Source organism: Ovis aries, chromosome 2 (genome assembly GCF_016772045.2).
Source record: "Ovis aries strain OAR_USU_Benz2616 breed Rambouillet chromosome 2, ARS-UI_Ramb_v3.0, whole genome shotgun sequence".
NCBI classification, from domain to species: domain Eukaryota; kingdom Metazoa; phylum Chordata; class Mammalia; order Artiodactyla; family Bovidae; genus Ovis; species Ovis aries.
In genome coordinates, this window is record NC_056055.1 from 73872121 (window position 1) to 73895540 (window position 23420).

Here is a 23420-nt window from a genome sequence, read left to right on the forward strand (position 1 = left end):
TTTATTTTCAGCTGTGCTGGGTCTTCAGTTGCTATGCAGGATTTTCTCTAGTTGTGGTGAGTGGGGGCTGCTGGACTTCTCATTGCAGGTTGTGGAGCACAGGCTCTAGGGGGCACAAGTTTCAGTAGTTGTGGCAGGTGGGCTTGGCTCCTGAGCTCTAGAGTTATGGGACATGGGCTTAGTTGCTTAGTAGTGTGTGGAAGCCTCCTGGACCGGAGATCAAACCTGTGTCTCTTGCAGGTGGATTCTTTACCTCTGAGTCACCAGAGAAGCCCCTAATCCTTTCTTTTTAAGACATCAGTGTTGACTTGCGTTTAAATTAGTGAGTGTGCCTTAGTTAACAAGCAAATTTAAAGCTCATTTGTAAAATCATTTTCTTTCCTTGATTCTAATAATGAAGGTTTTCAAAGTAAAATTGAATGCCTGTTCATTTTTAAAATAGCCTTATGGAAGATTCAGATTTTTCTATCTCTTCCTCAGTCATTTTGGCAAGTTATATTTTTCTAGGAATTGGTTTCTTTCATATACACTGTCAAATTTATTGACATAGAACTTATAATACCCTTTGGAATTTTCATATTATAAAATGAAAACAAATGGGGAAGTGTGTAATCAAGATAGTCATAGTTTTACAAATAATTATAATACAAGCATCCATCTTTTCACAACTTGGTCAAGGAATAGAACGTTGCTAGCCAATATAAATTTTATCACTCCTACTTGCTAATCATGTCTCCCAGTCCCTTCCTAACTCATTTTCTCTTACATAGACACACAATCTTTAATCAAATGCATGGGTAAATTAATGATAAATCCTCAATAAGATCTAAAACTCATTCATATTCAGACTAACCTAATTGCCACCAAATTTCCTTTATATCTTTGTGTATTTTTACCACAAATGTATTTCACTACTATGTTTTGGATGTTTTTCACAGTATAGAAATGAAATTATACTATTTATATAGATATAGATAGATGGGTGGGTAGAGAGATATGCTGTCCATTTTAAGGTATAGGACAGAAATTCATTTTCAGTACTGTATGGTATACTATTATATGAACATACCACAGTTTCTCTTCCCTTTGTCATTGCTGGACGTGTGGATGGTTGGCATTTCTTTGCACTTAACAGTCTTATGATGATATTGTATATGTCACAGAGACAAGGATATTTCTGGGGTACATCTATAGGTGAAATCACTAGACTATAGAATATGCATTTGTTTCAGATTATGAGATGACTATAAATCATTTACAAAATGGTTGTGTTCTAGTTTACACTCCTATCAGCAGAACATATTTCCATAGTCATGCTTTTTATATTTGTATTTGTCTTTTTACACTGAAAGTCTTATCTGATTTTCACAGTGGTTCTGTACAGGTTTATACAATAGATAACACCACTGGAGCCATGCAGCTGTCTCATAAACTAGAGTTAACAGCAAAACAGTATCCTGGTGAGTCCTCTTTTTTTTTTTTTTTCTTTCTTCTTAATTACAGATAATATGTGTAGTGAGTTTTGATTTGAATTAGATGATGGATGCCAAAGGCCAAGTATTATTAAAACATGTAACAATTCTCTCTAACTCAAGGATTTCTACTAGAGTCTCCTGGAAGACCTCTTTTATCTCTTCCATTTAGTTTTCTTTATCCTCACTTAGTCGTAGCCTCTATGTTGCTTGTCTGGGCTTTGCTTTAAACTCTTTCCTAATTTCATTGCCTCTATTATTTTATGCCTTCATTTCCATTTGGTCATTCAACAAGTAATTATAGGCCAGACATTGTTCTAAATGCTGGTACACAGTAGTGAATAAAACAAAAAAATCTCTCTCGGAACTCCCTTTGTGACTCTTAGATGAATTCTGTCCACTGGAGTAAGTGTAAAATCTGTTATTACTGGAAATGTTTTTGACTGAAACTAATAGAAAACCCAGCTTACTATCCCTTAAACAAATAGTATTTATTCTCTATATTGGCAAGAAATCCAAAGGTAAGCTGCTCTTGGCATTCATTTGGCCTTTTCTTTCATGATCACAGGTTGACTTCTAAGGCCCAAGCATTACTTCTTGAGTCAAGAAGAAAGGAGGAAAGAAAGTGTATATATGTTTTCTGGTCAGGAAAGCAGAAACTAGATTGAAATGAGTTTTTGCTGAGAGGATATCTGTCTGTTTCTTCCAGTCACCTGGGAAAATTACATTAGTCTTGAAGCCTTTGCATTATATTCTCTGTTTAGGATTTTTTTCTTTTTTGAATCCTATAAGTTACACAGATTGTAGATGAGCCTAAGGACTGGCTTGTGGTTGCAGATTCTCAGGGGAGCTTCTTTATTTTCCATTCAATACCATGGGCAAAAACAGGAAAGTGCTCCTTGCTATTTTTTTTCACCTTCTATGTGGTAGAGTTTATTTCTCACTCTCCCTTGAACATGGAATTGTATTCTCAGCATTACATGGGTATCTTCTATTCCCCGTCTTGGCCAAGCTCTGAGTTTTATCTTCTGTCCCTCATATGCTGAGAGTTGTTGTAGGTGAAAGTCAGGTCTCTAGGTTTTGGCAGAAAAATTCAGGGCAACAGCAGTCTGTACACCCACTTACCTCCCAGTGTTTTTTAATATTTTGAAATATTTAAGTATTCTGTTTAACATTTTACTTGTTGCAGTGTGGAGAGTCAATCCAGCTATCAAATTTGCTATATAGCCGGAAATAGAAATTAGTTCCTTAAGTTTTTATCACTCTTATTGCATAGCTTTTAAAGGTTGCATTTTTTTCCTTATTTCCTAAAGAGTTTTTGCTGCAGCTGGCAAGAACAGGATGCTGTGTGTTTTGATTGTGTTTTCTAGCCCTGTTTCTGTTTTATCCATACTGTGATATCCAGTACGATAGCTATTTAAATGAAACTAAAAGAAAATCAAAACGTTTCTTAGTTGCCTCAGTCAGTTTAGTCACTCAGTTGTGTCTGACTCTTTGCAACCCCGTGGACTGCAGCACGCCAGGCTTCCCCGTCCATCACAACTTCCTGGAGATTGCTCAAACTTATATCCGTCAAGTCGGCGGTGCCATCCAGCCATCTCATCTTCCGTCTTCCCCTTCTCCTCCTGCCTTCACTCTTTCCCAACATCAGGGTCTTACCAATAAATCATTTCTTCACATCAGGTGGCCCAAATATTGAAGCTTCAGCATCAGTCCTTCCAATGATATTCAGGACTGATTTCCTTTAGGATTGACTGGTTTGGTCTCCTTGCAGTCCAAGGGACTCTCGAATCTTCTCCAACACCACAAATCAAAAACATCAGTTCGTCAGCACTTACGTTTCTTTATGGTCCAACTTTCACACCCATACATGACTACTGGAATAACAATAGCTTCGACTAGACGGACCTTTGTTAGCAAAGTAATGTTTCTACTTTTTAATATGCTGTCTAGGTTGGTCATAGCTTTTCTTCCAAGGAGCAATCGTCCTTTAATTTCATGGCTGCAGTCACCATCTACAGAGATTTTGGAGCCCAAGAAAATGAAGTCTGTCACTATTTCCAGTTTCCCATTTATTTGCCATGAAGTGATGTGACTGGATACCATGATCTTCATTTTTTGAATGTTGAGTTTTAAGCCAGCTTTTTTACTCTCCTCTTTCACTTTCATCAAGAAGCTCTTTAGTTCCTCTATTTTCTGCCATGAGGATGGTGTCATCTGCATATCTGAGGTTATTCTGTTTCTCCCAGCAGTGTTGATTTCAGCTCGTGCCTCATCCAGCCCGGCATCTTTCATGATTTTCTTCATATAAGTTAAGTAAGTAGGGTGGCAATATGCAGCTTTGATGTACTTCTTTCTCAATTTGGAACCAGTCCATTGTTCCATGGCTGGTTCTGATGGTTGCTTCTTGACCTGCATACAGATTTCTCAGGAGGCAGGTAAGGTGGTCTGGTATTCCCATCTCTCTAAGAATTTTCCACATTTTATTGTGATCCATACAAAGGCTTTAAAGTCAGTAAAGCAGAAGTATATGTTTTTCTGGAACTTTTCTGTATTTCTGTAATCCAGTGGATGTTGGCAGTTTGATCTTTGGTTCCTCTGCCTTTTTGAAATCCAGCTTGAACATCTGGACGTTCTTCATTCGCATACTATAGAAGCCTCACTGGGAGAATTTTGAGCATTACTTTGCTAGCCTGTGAGATGAGTGCAATTGTACAGTAGTTTGGCATTGCCTTTCTTTGGGGTTGGAATGAAAACTGACCTTTTCCTGTCCTGTGGCCACAGCTGAGTTTTCCAAATATGCTGGCATGTTGAGTGCCGCACTTTCAAAGCATCGTTGTTTAGGATTTGAACTAGCTCAATTGGAATTCCATCACCTTCAGTAGCTTTGTTCACAGTGATGCTTCCTAAGGCCCACTTGACTTCACATTCCAGGATGTCTGGTTCTAGGTGAGTGATCACACCATCATGGTTATCTGGGTCATGAAGATCTTTTGTGTATTGTTACCACCTCTTCTTAATATCTTCTGTTTCTGTTTGTCACTTACACTGTGTAATCGTAAGGAATTTGATTTAGATCATACCTGAATGGCCTAGTGGTTTTCATTACTTTCTTCAATTTAAGTCTGAATTTGGCAATAAGGAGTTCATGATCTGAGCTACAGTCAGCTCCCCATCTTGTTTTTGCCTAATGTATAGAGCTTCTCCATCTTTGACTGCAAAGAATATAATCAGTGTCTTCAGTATTGGCCTTCTGGTGATGTTCATGTGTAGAGTTGTCTCTTGTGTTGTTAGAAGAGGGTGTTTGCTGTGACCAGTGCGTTCTCTTGGCAAAACTCTGTTAGCCTTTGCCCTGCTTCATTCTGTACTCCAAGGTCAAACTTGCCTGTTACTCCAGGTATCTCTTGACTTCCTACTTTTGCATTCCAGTCTCCTGTGATGAAAAGGACATCTTTTTTTTTTTTTTTTTTGGTGTTAGTTCTAAAAGTTCTTGTAGGTCATCATAGAACCATTCAGCTTCACCTTCTTTGGGATTAGGGATTGGGGGCATAGATTTGGATTACTATGAAATCTCAGTTGCCTCTTTACACCTAAATGTAAAATAGCCTGATACAGCTTAGTGGCTGTCTATTAGACCAAGCAAATATAGAATATTTACATCATTACAGGAAGTTCTGATCCCTTCTATTGATCGTTTGACAACACTGTACTGAATTTTTCAGGTTGTTTCCTTTTCTCAGGTTCTTGGAATGCCATTTCTCCCTTTAGTTATTTGCTAACTCTTGCTCTTGTGGTCTTTGTTATGGGAGAGGGCTGCCCTTTTGGATTATGTAACTTTTGGCTATAAAGCTGCTTAAAATGTTGGGAAGCTTGTGTTGTCCTGCCTCTGGAATAGACATAAGCATCTATGTTTTCTTCTGGCTTCACTGGCTGATTTTTACAGATGGTAGCACATCAGGAATCCTTACATGATCATCAGCTTCCATTCTGATTCTCAGACTCATGTTGCCCTGAAACCCCTTTTTTTGTCTTTGCATAAGGATGTGAGACCCCCAACTTCCTAATCACAGCTAGGTCCCATTCCAACCTTCTGTCCCTATATTTCCAACTGTTTTTGCCTCATCACTTCCCACTCTTCACACCTAGGCTGCCTTAATTGAAGCACTAACTGGTCTCACTGTTTTTTTTTTCTTCTGGCTCCTGGAGATCGTCCTTTCTGTCTTGCAAATTCAACTTCAACAGCAAGTTTGGGGATTATTTTTTACATTTTTCTCATTATGCAGATTATCACAATCTAAGTTTACAGTAGGTTACCAGCTAGATAAATTTTCTGTATTCCTGCCACTTGAAAATTAGGTTAACCATCGTTACTGTTTTATGGTACATCTCTGTACCTAGATTTTTTTAACATGTGTATAACGCTTGGAAAATACGTACATCTGTGTGTATGTAGATGCAGATACAGATACATATGTTTACTTGGGATAATAGGAATACTGTTTGTAAGCTAAAACACTAGCAGCTTTTTGTGATATTAAATATACATCTAAACCTTATTTTTTTTTCTTGCACATGGAATTGCTTATAAGCTTTGATTTGAGTTTGTTTTTTTTTCTTGGTTTGGATTTAAATTTCTCTCCTAGGTGTGTAAAGTATACTAAAAAGATATGATGTTGCTTAGATATGTTCCCATTTTTATATACATAAATACCAGTTATTCATATACCTGAATTATGGTGGGGAATGGTAATGTGAGGATTCAAACATAGGCAGAGGGAAAAAGTTCTTACTCTGTTAACCAAGCCTGTCTTCTGTAGGCTAATATCTGTATACCACCCCTTTGCAGCAGATATATTTACAACAAAAATTTATTAATACTGCAGATGTAAAGAACTGTAATTGTAAAGAAGGTCATACAGATCTTTTTGAATTCCTGATGGGAAATGCTGGTATGTTTCATTTAACTCTGCAGTAAAGAAACTTGGATTTTACTATGCAATGAAAATTTCCCCTTTAGTAATTATATATAGGATTAGAAGTATTACTAGTTAAAAGAAGATGTAAGCATCTATAGTGCTGAAGCTGGAGTTTACCTACTTAATCCTAATATAAGGTTAAACTTCAATTTGCTTTAATTTGAGTCCCTTTGATATTACTGGAAAAACATGGAGATCATGGTAAAATATTTTATATTTTGAAACACCTCATACTTTGTAGAGTACTTTGATATTGTATTGAATTATTCAAGGGAAATATTATTCCCATCTTAGAGAAACTGATTCTCCCAAAGCCAAAGAGTTTTTAAGACCACACAGTTGTATCAATAGTTATTTAAGCTAATAGTGGCAAGAAATGGTTCTGGGTTCTTACGAATCACTTGGGTACAGAGTTTGTTCTGCTTAGATCAGGCCCAGGCTGATGATCATACTAATTTTAAATAGCCCTAAATGAACTGAATTCATCTCATTGAAGCAGACATGCCTTTCTGCTTGTTTCAAGTTGAAGATAGAGGCTGTAAAAAGTACTAAATATGAAGCAGTCATTTATCCTTAACTTTTCTGTGGTTTCTTAACAGACATTTGGAACAAAACAGGAGCTGTTAAGTTGGTCAGATGGTCTCCTGACAATAGTGTTGTAATAGTAACCTGGGAATATGGTGGCCTTTCTTTATGGAGTGTATTTGGAGCCCAGCTGATTTGTACACTTGGAGGAGATTTTGCGTGAGTCACTAAAGGAATTTTGGACGAAATAACTCCATTTTCTCTGAAACAATACACATACACACACACACACACACGCATGCAAACTTTGTCATACAGCTACCAGCTTGCCTTATTTGACTCTTCCCCCAAAACAGTTTATAAGGTTCAGAATTAATTTATTCAGAATGTATCAATTCCTCATACATCTGTCCTCTTTCAGTTGATTGTTCATTCAATAAAAATGGATTTATTTATCAAACCCCTATTGTGTATGTGATAAATGTTTCATTCAAGGTTAAATCACACATGAATCTATTCAAGTAGCTTATTACCTAATAAGTGCTGTAAACTATATATATAAGTAGCTAGTAGGAAATGAAAAATTACATTATCTCATTGAGTTAATATAGGTACTCTGTGGGTTGACAGAAGTGGGTTGATATCTCTGCCCGTTTCATATGCTATGCTGAACTTTAGTCCTGACATAATGAATACACCTGCCCAAACTGCATGACCCTGTCAAGAAATTATTTAGTACCTAGAAGACTGTATCTCAGTGACATACCTAGGTATATTGACCAGGAGTCTCATATTTCACAGAGTATTGTGTGTTTCTCTTTCAAAGGAAGAAAATCATTTTTTAAAAAATTAAAGCTAAATGTTGTATGCAATTAGAAGATTCTTTTTAATTTTCTCTTCTCTTTCAGCTATAGGTCAGATGGTACCAAAAAAGATCCCCTTAAAATCAACTCTATGGTAAGTTCTTTCTATAAAATATTGATACAGTGTGAAAAACTTGGTTTTTTTCTTCCTTTTTTTCCCTCATACTGACCTAATAAAATTAAAAAGCTCTTCTAGTCTCATAAGACTCTTCTTACACAGTTCGTGCTTTAATGAAAGTGTTATCTTTAACAGTCTGTCTTTAACAGGCTATCTAACTTTCAGTGTGTGATTTTTATTTTGTTTTGATGTGTCCAGCAAGCCCTGTCACCTCTGTGAACACAGTGACTGTTCAGATCAGGCGTTTGTTTTTCCAAAACATTACCTGCATTTCTTATGTGACTCAGCACCCACTTCCCATATCCTCCTTTCTTTTAATGTGAAGTGCTCATTGGGTCTTTTTCCTGGAGGACATGTACATTATTTGAGCATATTTTAAACTTTTTCCGTAGACGTATATCAAAAGAATTGTAGTCCTTGTTGTAATAGTATTTTTACCATCAGTTTTCAACAGCTTCTGTAGAAAGCAGTGAGGTATAACTACCCTTGTCTTTACATAAAAACATTTTCTTACTGTAGCCCTCTCTGTACCATTTTTGTGAAGTTCGTGGCTGTGAGGCTTAGGCTTACCACTACCTTTCTCTCCTGCTCCACAGAGGAAGGCATTTTCTGATCGTGGGTTTCTCGAAGAATTTAGACCACCATGGTTGCCTTGAAACCATGGGTTTCCCAACCTTTCATCACCAAGGATCCCATGTGAAGGCTCTACGCACCTTCATAGTTTTAAGTTTTCAAACACCGTTTCTGTGACTGCCAATCAGTGCTTCTGAATGGAGTGCAACAACTGGTGTTACCAGCCTCACTAAGCTGCTATTTTAATCACAAACTAAGAATCTAAGCATTTTAGTTAACTTGTGCAACTGAAACTTTTCATGGGAAAGCAGAACTTCTGAAATTTTGTAGCAATTCATGGACCTCTCCTCCCCTCATTAGTATTTTCTTGGCCTTGCAGGTTAGGAATTACTACTCTTCCCATGATTTTTTTTTTTTTAAGTGATTTTAACAATCATGAAATCTAGTTATAGAATATTAAAATTGACTGGGCCTGGTTAATTTCTTTGAGCACTCTCATTTTATAAAAGAAGAAACTTACACCCTGTGAAACCAAATAGTTTGGCCAAGGTAGTACAACAAAATGGTAGCCAAGCTGCAGTGGAAACCCTAGTCTCATAGTCGCCAGTCCATTGTTCTTTGTTCTGTACAAGATTGTACCTGTTTCAGTGCTTGTTTGTCAAGCTTCAGCTATGTAATGTGGATCTTGTCTCTCTGAGGAAGTTCTTTGTATTTGAGAGGCAGTTAAATTAATAGAGAAGTTACAGACAGCAGTAGGCAATTCTTAGGATTTCTAGCTAGGATTAGTACGTAGTGTTTTCCCTACTCTAGGTGGAGAGCAATCATGGTTTCCACATCTGAGATATAGTAGATGTAGGTGTATGATTCTTGTCTGTGGTGTTTGTCATGGTATCTCCAGCCTTCAGAAGTAATTAATAATGCTTATTGTTGGTTATTTGAGAATTCAAATATTTAAAACCAGGAAAAAATAACATTTTCTATTGCTTTGATTTCCCCCCTCTTCTTTTTCTCCCCCACCTCTTTCCCTAAGAGCTGGGGTGCTGAAGGCTATCACCTCTGGGTAATCAGTGGATTTGGTTCTCAAAATACTGAAAATGAGTCTGACTCCAAGAGTATAGTTAAACAGCCTGGTATTCTACTGTTTCAGTTTATCAAGAGTGCACTCACTGTAAACCCTTGTATGGTAAGTTTATTTAATTAAAACTCTGTTTGGCTTTGTTTTTAATGGCTTTCATGTAGAATATCAGACACAGGTGTGTCCTTATGACATAGATATGTTGCATGTACTCCTAAAATTGACATACGATCTTCGATTGTATATTTTCTGTGATTATTAGGTTTCTTTTTAATTTATATTAAATAATACCCCTAAATTTTATTTCTGAGCAGGATTAGCTTTTGGAGGGGATAGGCCGCAGGATCTTAGTTCCCTGACCAGGGCTCAGACCTGCGCCCTCTGCAGTAGATGCACGGAGTTGTAACCACTGGACCACCACGGAAGTCCCATGCTTTTTTTTTTAAGTAGGATCATAAGCAACTTGAGGAAAAACAGTCTTTAAAGGTTTACTTGAATAAAATTTAGTGTTAATTGTATTTCCCAAAGTGTGTTCCACCAGGCACATTTTGTGAGAAATATAAATAGCAATTACATAGAATAAGAAAAAGTTCTGTTGTCTTGTATGAAATAAAGGAGTTAAACAAAGCTGTGGAAGTTTCTTTACCATAGGAATCTAGTCTTTGATAACGCTAATGTGCATCATAAAAGTCCGGAAGTTGGTATATAGAAAGCAATATTTCCCAAGCTTACTTACCTATGAATTTTTAAGGAAGACCTGCAAGAAAATAAGCCTAGAATCCTGCTTTGGGAAACACTGCCCCAAATTATAACATAAATTCATGTTTATCAGTCTGAAGTAAGATATTAATATGCTGTTTATTTGTAAGAATATTTCTATGTAAAAATAGTATATGTTACATGATAGAAATGCATATCTGCCATCAATGGATTTTTAAATATATGGTGCAACCAGTTTCTAATTAAAATTTACAACACACTGAGAAAGAATGAAAATACTGTGGATCTCAGACCTTATTACTGTAGTTGAATAATAAGAAAAACAAGAGTAGAGGATTTCTTCCTCTGCTCCCTCATCCAAAATAATAATATAAAAGCATCCCAAGTTTTATGTCAAGATGATGTTTGGACTACAGTGGGAACATGATGGGTTGGGGTGCTGATCTGTCTAATTTATAAAAAATAGTGAGTGAATAATCTGCTTACATTTGAAAACACTGGCCTTTCACAGAAGTAGAAACTTTTTCTCTAAATGTCTTCAGAGCCTGGCACATCCCTTGGTACTAACCAAGCATTCACCAAGCAATTATTGAATTGTTCTGAACCAGGACCACAGATGTAGGCTACTCTTCCTCCTCCCCATGATTTAAAAGATCCTCCAGAATCCAGTTATCCCTGTGTCTAATCCACTCCTTGCCATGTGGGCACATCGGTGAGCATATATACAAAGTGACCAGACATGTTTTCTTATCACCATTCATGAGATACTTTATATAAAATTACTTTGTAAATTGTAGACATTGAGTAGTTTTATTCACTTTTCAGATGGAAAATCTCTCATAGCATTGCCATTTTGAAGTAGTTAAGAAAGATACTGCTATAGCAGTTGTAACCCTGGGCATGTTTTGGAATCTATATGATAAAACAAACTTTAATAAAGATTTTTTTACACTGGGAAGAAATCATTAAAATGTTGCCTGTTAGTCTTAAGTGTAACAGTGTGAGCAATTTTTATGTAGTCTTGTCCTCTGTGAGGAAAATCAATGCTGAAATGTATGGTATATTCCCAGCAATAAAACTAAATTGACATTTTACTTACTTTCCCCCACCTTCCTTGTTTTTATTTGCTTTCCTTCCCTCTGCTTCCTTCTCCCCCATCTAGAGTAACCAAGAGCAAGTGTTGCTTCAGGGGGAGGATCGATTGTACTTGAACTGTGGAGAGGCCTCACAGAGCCAGAATCCCAGGAGTTCTTCAGCTCACTCTGATCACAAAACCCGTCGGGAAAAGAGCCCATTTGCAGGTGGCGGTTTAGAGTCTCAGAGTTTAAGCACTTTGCTTGGTCATCGGCATTGGCATGTAGTGCAGGTGAGTCTTCAGATGCTGTTGGCTGGTGGCTTAGTCCTTGCTAAGACAGCACCTAAAGCAGATTTCTAAGCAGTTCACTCGGTGCTTTAGAGAACTGAGGAACCTCCTAGCCTTTTTTGACTGTCACGGCTCCTGCTTTCCTGTGCTCTCGTCCTCTTGTCTTCTCCTTTCTTTCCCCCAGTCCATTAGTAAGTGAATAGTTTCACAAACTAGAAGTTTATGCTTTGCCCTTTTACTGTGCAGGACTGTCAGCCTTCTTTTGGTGTAAATTTAGCTCTAGAATTGCAGAGGCAGAAGTGTGGTAATTTCATGAAAAGTGACACTGTCCAGATGATCTTGTAGTCCTGATGGGTACACATTGAGGTTAATTGTCTGACTTTGGACCCAAGATGAAGACTTGTGATTAGTCTAGAACATTATTGTTGAAATTTTTATTATTACTTGGTCTTGCTCCAGACTATTTACTCATTCTGATATAACTTTCAAATTAGTAGTTTTTTTAGTAATTCTGATAAATTGACATTTAATATAGAAATTAATTCTGAGTTTTGAAAACAAAATTAATTTGGACAAATTAGTAAATTGAAGTTTCTTAAAGAAACTTTCATACATATTTCAGAGTCCTGAATGTTTTCGTCCCAGTTTTGTCACCAAAGTGTCTTAGATACAGCCGAGTCTGCTCTTGAGTCAGTCTCTTGTAGGCATTGTCTGTTTCCACAGTTCTTTGTCTCCTACGTTCTATACTTTTACCTAGCTTACTTCACCTCCCATGTTATTTTCAGTTGACTTTGAGTGAAGATAATGAGAGATAGAAGAATGGTCTCTGTGTGAAAAATTAAAGGAAGAATATCTCCTACATTGACATGTGGTATACACTAAAAGAAAATGTATTTAACTTACATTGATAAATTCATAAAATCAAACAATGTGCATACCATTTTATAATTAGTAACAGTTATTAAATAAAACTGCATCAGCTACTTCCTTGACTAAAATTTTCCACTGCTCCCTTCTCTCCTATAGCCATTTCTCTGCTATTTTCATTCCCCCATACTTTGAACTATTCATTCTACACTGACCTAGCATGAATGCCAGTTCTGCCTAGCCAGGTCTGTGTTGCCAGAGAGCCAAGTAGAGCAGAGGATCGAAGAAGGTAGGTCTGGAACTCAAAAATCCATCAGGCAATGACAAAAACGGAATTTCCTTCCAGCTCAAAAATTCAGTGATTCTGTGATTCATAGCCATCTATGAAGTAGCCTGTGGTAGAAGCATATAACACTGCTTTTACAACTTCAGACAACTAGGTACTAGCAAGATTCTTCTGTCATTCTGTTCTTCAGATATCCAAAATACTCAGAAAGATAAACATAACTCTAGCTTTACCTAATGGTTTCCATTTCCTTAAAGCTAATAAAAATAATGCTAGAGTTGTTGTAGTTCCCCCAAATTAAGTTATAATGGACTCATAGAATTTTTAGAGCTGGAAGGACCTTAGCAATTATGTAGTCCGACTAGATTTTATACATGAGGAAATTGAAGCTCAGGGAAGTTAGGTGACTTGCCCAAGGTCACACAGCAGAATAGTGGCAGACTTGATCCTTGCCATGATACAAATTCAGGGAATAATAGAACCTATCTTAAAACCTAGGTACTAAATGTTGAAGCGTATAATATACTGCTGACTTAGGTCTATTAATAAAACCTAGCATGTGCCTACTTGGCACTGTTTTTACTTTGAGTTGCCCTATGCTTTTGTTTGCTGGTAATCTAGCCACAAGAGTCAATGCATTGTTTTGGTGGTGTGTGTTTGGTGGTATTTTTGGTAGTGTGGTTTTACAGTGTCCATATAATGTTAATGCTTTACCTTCCAGACATTTTAGCCTTTAGTAAGTATTCCCTGGAGAAACATGGGTGCCTGTTTAATTCCGCCTTCAGCACATACTCTTGTCCAGGAGAGTGCCTGCATCCTCCATCAAAGTGGCTTTGTTTGCATGATTAATACTTTGTATGCTTCTTATACAACTTAGAGTTCATCAGATGAGCTCAACTAATCCTGCTTGCTCTGTCTGTTCCCCATCTAGACTACTAGGTTTTTTGTTTGTTTGTTTAAGCTTTCTACCTTATACTCATTAGTTTCCTGGTCAGAAGATTCTATGTTAATTATGTTTTCTCCTTTAACAAAAATAACACAAATGCATGCTTGTCAGAAGCAGGGTAATGTATCAGGCACTTTGTTAAGTCAACGAAGAGGATTGTAAAGGCTATTTAATTTATAAATGATTTGCTCTCGTTTCTACAATGTGAATCAGATGTTCCAGGTATTTGGCACAGATCAGATCTCCTAGGATGATGGTTTTTACAATCTCACCAGATACAGACAGAAATAAATCTGAGGAGAAGACAGGGTTTTAGCAGAATGACTTCAAAGGGAAAAAGGTAGAGTTAGGTTCTATGAGAGATGGAAAAATCCTAAGATGTTAAGAGTAGAGATTCTGTAGCTTTGCACTGGGTTTCCCAATGGTGTGACATGACTTTTGTGCCCTGAGTATACAGTCCTGACCTGAGTTTCTTCATCATTCATTAGCCACCTCTTTTCTTAGTTTTGCCATTTTCTGTTCTCAGTATTAGGAGTGGAACTCAAAGTTCAGGTAATATGTAGATCTCCTAGGGAAAATAAAAGTTTTTGTTCTTATTTCATAGCATCTTCAAGACATAAAACTGTATAAATAAAGCTTCAGTGTAAGTTTTGAAAGCAAACCATTTGCCATTTGTGGCATCTCATATACTTTTGGAGGATAGAATACATTGTTTTCTCTTAGAGATATTCATCAGAGTGTGATCAAATAATAAGATTTAACCTTGGTTCCTGTGATTAGAAACTCTTCGTGTTGGAATCCACTTTGGCAGTGAGATCTCACTTCCCACTTTACCCACTCACACATTTCATAAATACTATGAAATACCAAGGTTTGGGGAAAGTGAGGCATTTTGTGTTTTTTGTTTGTTTGTTTCTTCAGCGTCTTGGGTGCTAGCCCAGTTGTACTCCAGGAATATCCTTCTTCAAGTGACTATTTTTATTTTCTTCATTCAAAAAAAGAGTTTCACTTATAGCCCCCTACAAAACTACTTTCAAATTTTACTTTGCCACCTGATCGTTACCTCAGATTACCATTATTCTGCACTAATTTCACCCATCATGATGAATTTTGCTAGCTGGCCTGAATGGTACAGCATATCTGTTAAGATACAAGTTTAGCATTCTTCAAGTATGTCTATCACTTAATTCTCTAAAGTAGGCATCCACACGTAAGCAGTTCTGGGGTTAAGAACTTCCTAATGTACTAAAAGCTATTAATTTATTTAGATTTTAGGTTGACTAACTGGATAGTAAGTGAAGTCTAACAAAAATAGTTTTATGAATAAATTTTATCAAGGTTAATACAGATGTTTTCAGCAGGTTTTTTGGGGTTGGGTTTTTTTTTTTTGCTTGACTTTGGTTTTGTCTTCACATTACACAAAGAAGCTTATTGGATTTGATTGCATTTACTTGGCTTTTTCATTTGGCTCTCCTTTTTAAAATATGTAATGATTTTTCTTTGAGTAAAAGGAAAATAAATAAATTGAAGGTTCAGTAGTTATTCCAGGAACAGAAGATTTTCCCTTTGTTCTGTTGTTCTGTTAATTTTCACCCTTCATTCACCATGTGTTCGTGAAACTATTTAATCAGCAGACTAAGAGAGAGGTCACAGTCTCAATAAAGCTAAACTTGACTTAATCTGCATTGATATCTCACAGAGGATTTTTTAAGTTTAAAATTCTCGTTAGAGTAATAAAATGACACCATGTAACAAAAATGAGACAGACAGCATGGAAAGATACATCTATTGCTGATGTTGCAGATGAAGAGTTCGTACCTGTAATATATTAAAAGTCTTGTAGGTGAATAAATAGCCATGACTTAGATACACTTTTATGTGTACATGGCTGTTTAGAGACAGAATAAAAACTAATTAGTTGTTTCCCCTGAACAGTGATGTAAGAGAAGAATTTCAGCTTGTACTTTGTGTACTTTTATATTGTTTAAAATTTATAAGCATGCATTGCTTTTTTAATCAGAAAAATATAAAAATAAGAAAGAGTGCTATTTAAAAGAAAAACAACAACTCTTGCTGAGGCTCTGATTTTATTAGATAAGATTTTAGAGATGGTTCATATCAGCAAAACCAGACTGTTTTTGGCTACACAGTTCTTGGCTACCATTGTAGATGCTTCTCTAAATATCTTTTGTCATTCCGTTATTGATTGAGTGTTCAGTAGTTAAACAAAAACAGTATAGAGAAAAAAGAGGAAAGCCTGATGTCTAGAAACATATAGTGAAATGGATAAGACAGGCGATATGCAATATTGGCTGCCAATAATACTCAGTTATTTGGGAGCACTTTAAACATTACAGGAAAATTAATCTCATATTATGATGCTGATGCTTTACATTTGAATATAGTAAACATTTCAAAAGTCTTACAAACTGATATGTTATTTCCTAGATTTCCAGCACCTATCTAGAGAGCAATTGGCCTATACGGGTGAGTTGTTACTTTGTTGGTGTTAACTTTCAGTGGATGGCATGTGCTGCAAGAGGTATTCTGGGGATTGAGCTTTTCAGTGGGTGAATTGATAAAAGTTTCAATACTTGATTCCTTGTACATTGTTGGTGTAAATCTATAATTTTGTTAAATATAATTTAAATATGATTTTTGAATTTAACATTTTACATTTAATTCACCTAGCAAATGTTTATTAATAGTGTGCCGTCCTGACATAATCCTTAGCTCTTTATGTCTAAATAAAAAGTTCAAGGAAGAGATCTTAATTTTTTTAAATTCAGTTTTCAGCTATTGATAAGCTTGGCCAGAATATTGCTGTTGTTGGCAAGTTTGGTTTTGCACATTACTCTTTACTCACCAAAAAATGGAAGCTTTTTGGAAACATTACCCAGGTTAGTCTTTTTGAAATTAAAAACCTATTTGTCAAAGTGTGGGAGAACTAACTACAATATAATTATGTATAGAGTAAACCCCTGTTTACTTACTAAAAAGTAAAAACATTACAAAATGACTGAATTATGTCCAAGGGTCAGTTCTGATAAGGTACTTGGTATTTGATAATGGATTTTGTATTGAGATAGTTCTTCAGTCGCTAAGTTGTGTCCAAGTCTTTGCAACCCTTTGGACTGCAGCATGCCAGGCCCCCCATCCCTTACCATCACCTGGAGTTCACCCAAGTTCATGTCCGTTGAGATAGTTAGTTTTTAATTCTTGTTAATATCAGAAACTAATCCTGTAATTGAGAATTTACTCTTCCATTTCAGGTAGAGTTCATCAGATATTATTGGAATAAATCTCCACAAAATTTGAGATCATTTCCTGCTTGTCTGTGTACAATATAAACATCTGGGTGGCATACAAACATGCATTTGGATTTTGCAAGAATCAAATAGGAGGAATAGAAAAGGAAGTTGACATTTACTAGGTGCCTACTATGTACCAGGCAATTTTCATGTATCTTATGGGTCTTAATAACAACCCAGTGAGGGCACTACTATTACCATTTTATATAGGATTCAGAGCCAGGCAGCTGATAAATGATAAAGCCAGAATGTAAACCAAGATGTATTGAATGTGGAATAACAATGCTACATGGTTCCCAGTTACTTTGAATGATGTACTTTCTGCCTTACAGAAATACACATTTTTTTTTTTTTTTCAAAAATAGGATCTGAATCATTATTAATAAAGGCCCTCGAGTAACACTTAATGTTGTGGGGTGGGAAGAATAGAGAGTAGAACAGAAATAATTAGAGCTTTCATTGTCTGATTAGGAATATTTTACAAATGTATTACTGTCAGGAATAAATGTAAAATTTTTTTTCTTTAAGGAGCAGAATATGATTGTGACAGGTGGCTTAGCCTGGTGGAATGATTTTATTGTCCTTGCATGTTATAACATAAGCGATCGTCAAGAAGAGGTATGTTTTTGTTCTCTCAGAAATAATACATTTTTTATTTTAAAGATATGAAGCATTATTTAAGGACTTTCCAGGTGGCTCAGACAATAAATAATCTGCCTGCCAAAGATCCCTTGGAGAAGGAAGTGACAACCCACTCCAAAATATTCTTGCCTGGAAACCGCATGGACAGAGGCAGGCTACAGTCTGTGGGGTTACAAAGAGTTAGACACAACTGAGTGACTAACAATTTTCACTTTCACAGCATTGTTTGATCTATATAAAAATAATCTACTGAAAATGAACGAGACATTTTCCTTTTAATAAAAAATTCTACATTTTTAGCTAATGGGATTTTCAAGTTACTGTTTTTAAAAAAAAAATTAAAGAATAACCAGGACTTCTGTGATTACTTTTTCTAATGATTTTAGCCATTCTCTATAAAGTTTGTAACTAATAAAAAATAGTTAAAAGTTGAAAAGTTTATAAGAATGTCTGTCCTTAGAGATATATTGATTGATTTATATATTCATTTTTTGAGAAACTACATCACCTGATGTCATGTCTAAATATGCAGGTCTAAAAGGAGTATCTCATAATAGTACATCACAGTTTTGATCACTCATCTTTTAGTTATTTGTAGAATGTGCCTACTTTGTCAAAATAGAAACATCCACTTATTATTAATGCTCAAATTAGTCTTTAGCTCCTCTTGAAAAAAAGTAAATTAAAAAACATTATGTCTAGTATTTAGTATTTAGTCATCCATGGTAGGTATCTTCTTTTTACAGTTGTCTTTATTTTCTACAGCTCAGAGTGTATCTGCGAACCTCAAATCTGGACAATGCTTTTGCTCATGTCACCAAAACACAAGCAGAAACATTGCTGCTTAGTGTCTTCCGGGACATGGTAATAGTTTTTAGAGCAGACTGTTCAATATGCCTTTACAGTATTGAAAGAAAATCTGATGGGTAAGTATATAAAATATATAGAGTCATTTTTTGCTCTTATTTATCATGCTTCCTCTGTAGTTTTATTTCTCAAAACAGTTATTCTAATTTTATATTTGGTTTCCTTTGTTTTAAGAGTTTCGTAAAGCAAGGAATTTTAATTAGTGATCTTTGTATGGTAGTTATTTTTTAGCTACCAAAAGAAACTATAAAGCTTTACCAATTTTTTCAGCTAATCTTACTGGATTCATTTGAAAAAAAACACTAGTTTGGGATTGGGTAAAATTTTAAATATTAATTCTTTTTTATACATCCTGATAACAAGTTATTAATTTTCCTAGTGTTCTAGAAACTTGGGGAAATTTATAATATTTCTGTAGTTTTAGGGGCTTAGGAAGCATGCCCTTAGCAGACTCTTGTACATTTTCACTGGCCTAGATGGCTGTAGTCTAGAAAAGGAAAAACTGACAGTCTTCTTGCTCTTTGTGTGTGTTGCCTATATTCTTCTTGGCGTCTAGCTGACTTGCAGCATTTAGACCACACTTCTTGAGTTTTATTTTGTTCTCAGATGGCTTTTGTTTCTTTTTATAAAAAAGCTATGAAGTGCGTGTTTGCTGAAGTAGCTTAAGTAATTGAGGATATCTTTTATAAAGATAAAAACAGATCACCTTAGATAGAACCCATTTCCTTCCTCACCCAACTATTTCTCAGCTGACTAAGCTATTCCTGTAAGCTTCTTCCCAATTTCTTTTTTACTTTCTATATCTTACTCCCTTTTTTCCCTCCCCTCATCTCCATTTGTGTTCTTGAGTGCCACAGCCTTGTCAGTCTGCTGTTTAAAGGATACTTGGGGAGGTGGAAATGGTAGGTAGAAAGTATTTGGGGCCCCTATAAACATAAACTCTGATACTATTTGTAGTGGAAATGGCGGGGGGGGAACTCATTAGAATTGTTGAGGTGTAAAAAAACTTATTAGAATTGTTGTTTCCTGCTCTTTTACAGTCCAAATACTGCTGGTATTCAGGTTCTTCAGGAAGTATCCATGTCACGCTACATTCCTCACCCTTTCCTAGTGGTATCTGTCACTCTGACATCAGTGAGTACAGAGAATGGAATCACCTTGAAAATGCCACAGCAGGTACCATTCTGTTACCAGAGCTCTTTAGAGTTTTTGGGTCTTTGTGTTTTAATTTGATATTAGGAACTATTAATTTGTTCAGAAAATACATACTAAATATATAGAATTTACCTTGTGTGAAGATGCTGGGTTATAGTGCCAACTAAACAAACATGGTTTTTGCTAATACTAGAAAGAAATAATTACATAGATAATTAATACAAACGTGATGTGTATACCAAAAAGTGATACTGTGTTAAAACGTTATTCTGTGTATAAAAGTTATACTGTATAACAAAAGCCAAGAGTAGTCTAAGCAATCACAGATGGTTTCTCTATCATTTAAATTGAAACCTGAAGAATAATTGGTGGTTATCTAAGTAAAGAGGAATTTCAGTCAGAGGGAACAGTTCAAAGGCCTGTAGATAAGAGAGAACAGGACACATTCAGGGAAATAGAAGAAATTTCGCAGTGACTGGAACATAGAGTGTGATAGTCTTATTGATACTGTGGACTTTGTCTTAAAGTCTAAAGTGTTTTAAGCTAGATATTATTAGATCTAAGCTTTGTAATATTAGAGAAAACATTACAAAGGAAGAAAATGAACCAGAGTTGGACAAAACTGGATGAAGGGAGAGCAGCTAAGAGGCTGTTGCAGTGATCTAGGTGAATGGTGTTTGTGGCCCAAACTTGGGTAGTGGAAAGAAGACAGAAAGAAGTAGAAGGAATATGACAGAGGACTCCATGGTTAGTTAATTATGAGCAAAGAGAAGGGATACTCCCATAGCTTCTGGTTAAAGTAACTGTGCAGGTAGCGTTGCCACCATGACCCAGGTTGCATAACTTATGTTTCCAAACTTCATGTTAGTGTGGAACCCATCTTCAAAGAAAAGTTCTGTGTGGAGTTACTTGTCATCCCTGTCTGTCTAGTCTTTTAAAACTTCCTATTAAGGCACTTCCGCTGAGTGCCTTTAAAATACAGGTTCCGTTTTCTCTGCAAACTCATATTTCATGTAACCAGATAGTCCTGGTTAATGAAAAAGGAATGTTTTACAGAAGAACTCTAGCTAAAAGATATGGAAGGAATTTGAGAATTAAGAATCAGTTTTGCAGCCTTTGAAAAAATGAGTGGATTCAGTGACCACCAGTTGAAATCAATGAAAGGTTGATGGGAACTTCACAATGAAGGTATTGAGTTGTCATGCCAAAGCCTCATTAGTCAGTCTTAGCATCACTAAAAGTAGGAGAACCACGCATGCTTCCTGGGGTGATGCAGCCTGAGGTTCACATGAAGAATTACTGCCAAAAGCATTGAGCCTGAACTGAATCAAGCTTCTTGAGTCATTTTCTATTCATCAAAAATACAAGGATAGAGGTTTAGTTTAATAACATTCTGTAGGAAAACTGCAGGTCATTAATGTGGAAGTAAAAAGAAAAGACTCTTTTAAATAAGACTTTAGAGCTATAACAAAAAAATGCAGTTCATAAGGTCATTTGTATCTTGATTCAAATAGGCTACAAAAAGACACTGTTAAAACAATTAGCGATATTGACTGAGAGATGACACTGAGAAATAGTTCTAAATTTTATTAAATTTAGATGTGATGTTGGCATTGTAATTATATAATCAAATGTCCCTATATTTGAGAGATGCCTACTAAATGTATAGGAGTAAAATGGCATGATATCTTCCTTTAAAATACTTTGGCAAAATAAGTATTAATAAAAAGAGAAAAGGGTTAGGTGAAACAAACCTCAGTATTTGTGAATGTGAATAATGAGAATAAGATTGGGGGGTGTACATTTTATGTACTTTTCATCATGTTTGAAGTCATATTAAAGAAAAAGACTTCTTGAATATTCTAGATAGAGTAGGCAGTCAGAAGATGAATAACACTGGGTGCCCCATTTTAATCAAGAGGCCCCTTTACCAAGAGGAGATACTTAACTTTGTAAAGAGCAGAATAAGAAGTTGAAAGATAAGAGGAAATAGATTACATCTTGCACAGAGAGAAGGCCAAGGTTTAAAAAACAAAGCAAGTCTTGATTTAACAACAAAAAACCAGCAGTGAGAACTGTTCAACAGTAAGGTGGCCTCCCTGAGGAGACAGGTGAGCCCCTTGTCTCTGATGCTCCAATGAGAATTACCTACCAGGGATTTTAGATGGTTTGTTGGGTTCCTTCAGATTTAGGACCTTGAGGATACAGGTGGTCCCAGATTTTGTGTTACATTCAGTTTCTGAAAAGTTCATCAAAGCTGCTTGAGAGGGCTATAATGGTCACCTGTTCTTATGTACTGTGATATTATCAGTAAAAAATGTTGACTGCGTGGATAGAGCTGAAGGGAAAAATGGAGAATTCTGTGCCTTTATTTTTTCCTGTGCTGGCGGTTCATTGCTGAGCAGACTTCTCTCTAGCTGTGGCAAGCGGGGGCTACTCTAATTGCGGTGCACAGGCTTCTCCGCGTGATGGCTTCTCCTGTTGCGGAGCACTGGCTCTAGGGTGTGTGGGCTTCAGTAAGTGCAGCTCCAAGGTTGAGAGCACAGCTCGGTTGCTCTGGGGCGTGTGGAGTCTTCCCAGACCAGAGATCGAACCCATGTCTCTTGCATTGGCAGCAGAGTCTTTACCACTGAGTCACTAGGGAAGCCCTGTTTTGTTGGGTTTTTTTAAATGAAATAATAGTAAATTCACGACTGTATTTTATATCTAAAAACATAAAAGTGGTCATTATGAACATTAACGTATTTAGTAAACTGCAGTGGATGTTCTTCAGGTCTTTGGAAGTGTTTGAGGAGTTTGTGGGTGTGTGTGTGTTATTCACTCAGTCATGTCCGACTCTTCATGACCCCATGGACTGTAGCCCATCAGGCTCCTCTGCCCATGGAATTCTCCAGGCAAGAATGCTGGAGTGGATTGCTATTCCCTTCTCTAGGTAATCTTCCCAAACCAGGGATCGAACCTGGGTCTCCTACATTGCAGGCAGATGCTCACCATCTGGGCTACCAGGGAAACCCGTTTGTCCCTCCAATCATACTGTTTGATTCTTGGGATTGCATGTTCGGTTTCCTCTCCTCTCTAGTTCTTATAATTCTCACCCAGCTTTTCAATTCCATTTTTCTTTCTCCTAACTCCAAGTTATTTACTGTTTCTCGTGTGTTATGGACAGATGTTCATTTTTCGTTTATGTGCTAAATTGAGAATGGAAGACTCCTTTCCAAGTAAAATTCTTGAGCTTTGTAACAGTTGCTTACAGATTTTTGTGGGGTAATTTTTCAAATTCCTGCATTTTAAATTAACATGCTTATTACCTACCTGGATGATATAAAGCAAAAATGAGTGACAGAGTCTCTAAGTATTCAGCATCCTTTTGCCATTTCTTTACACACAGTCTCTTATGTCTTAGAGCAGTACAAATGAGCATTTCACGTATCTGATTATTTTTTGCAAGTAGAATACATAGGGTGATGGTTGTTTTCCTGACTGAACCCTAAATGATATTGGAGCTTAAATTCAGCCAACCAGCAGGAGTCAAAGCTAGGACACAATCCATGCCATCTTAATTATCGTCGTTTCCTTCCTAAAACTCTCTCCTTCTCTGGTTCGTGGCATCATGCTTTGTTTCTCTTCTTGCCTTCAAAAGCTTAGCCAGTGGTCCTTTGCT

General features: G+C 36.4%; 1 protein-coding gene across 9 annotated transcripts in view; it reads left to right on the forward strand.

The window, feature by feature from the left end:
- The window catches only part of RIC1 (RIC1 homolog, RAB6A GEF complex partner 1), a 156142-nt gene that overhangs the window by 101495 nt on the left and 31227 nt on the right, over positions 1 to 23420 (forward strand). For all 9 annotated transcript variants that reach the window (XM_042243427.2, XM_042243429.2, XM_042243428.2 and 6 more), the window contains 10 exons: positions 1372 to 1460; positions 7048 to 7192; positions 7882 to 7930; positions 9558 to 9710; positions 11485 to 11688; positions 16233 to 16271; positions 16574 to 16684; positions 17624 to 17713; positions 18503 to 18663; positions 19645 to 19780. In XM_042243427.2, coding sequence (XP_042099361.1) covers positions 1372 to 1460; positions 7048 to 7192; positions 7882 to 7930; positions 9558 to 9710; positions 11485 to 11688; positions 16233 to 16271; positions 16574 to 16684; positions 17624 to 17713; positions 18503 to 18663; positions 19645 to 19780 — 1177 coding nt within the window. The remainder of the gene's footprint in view (positions 1 to 1371; positions 1461 to 7047; positions 7193 to 7881; positions 7931 to 9557; positions 9711 to 11484; positions 11689 to 16232; positions 16272 to 16573; positions 16685 to 17623; positions 17714 to 18502; positions 18664 to 19644; positions 19781 to 23420) is intronic.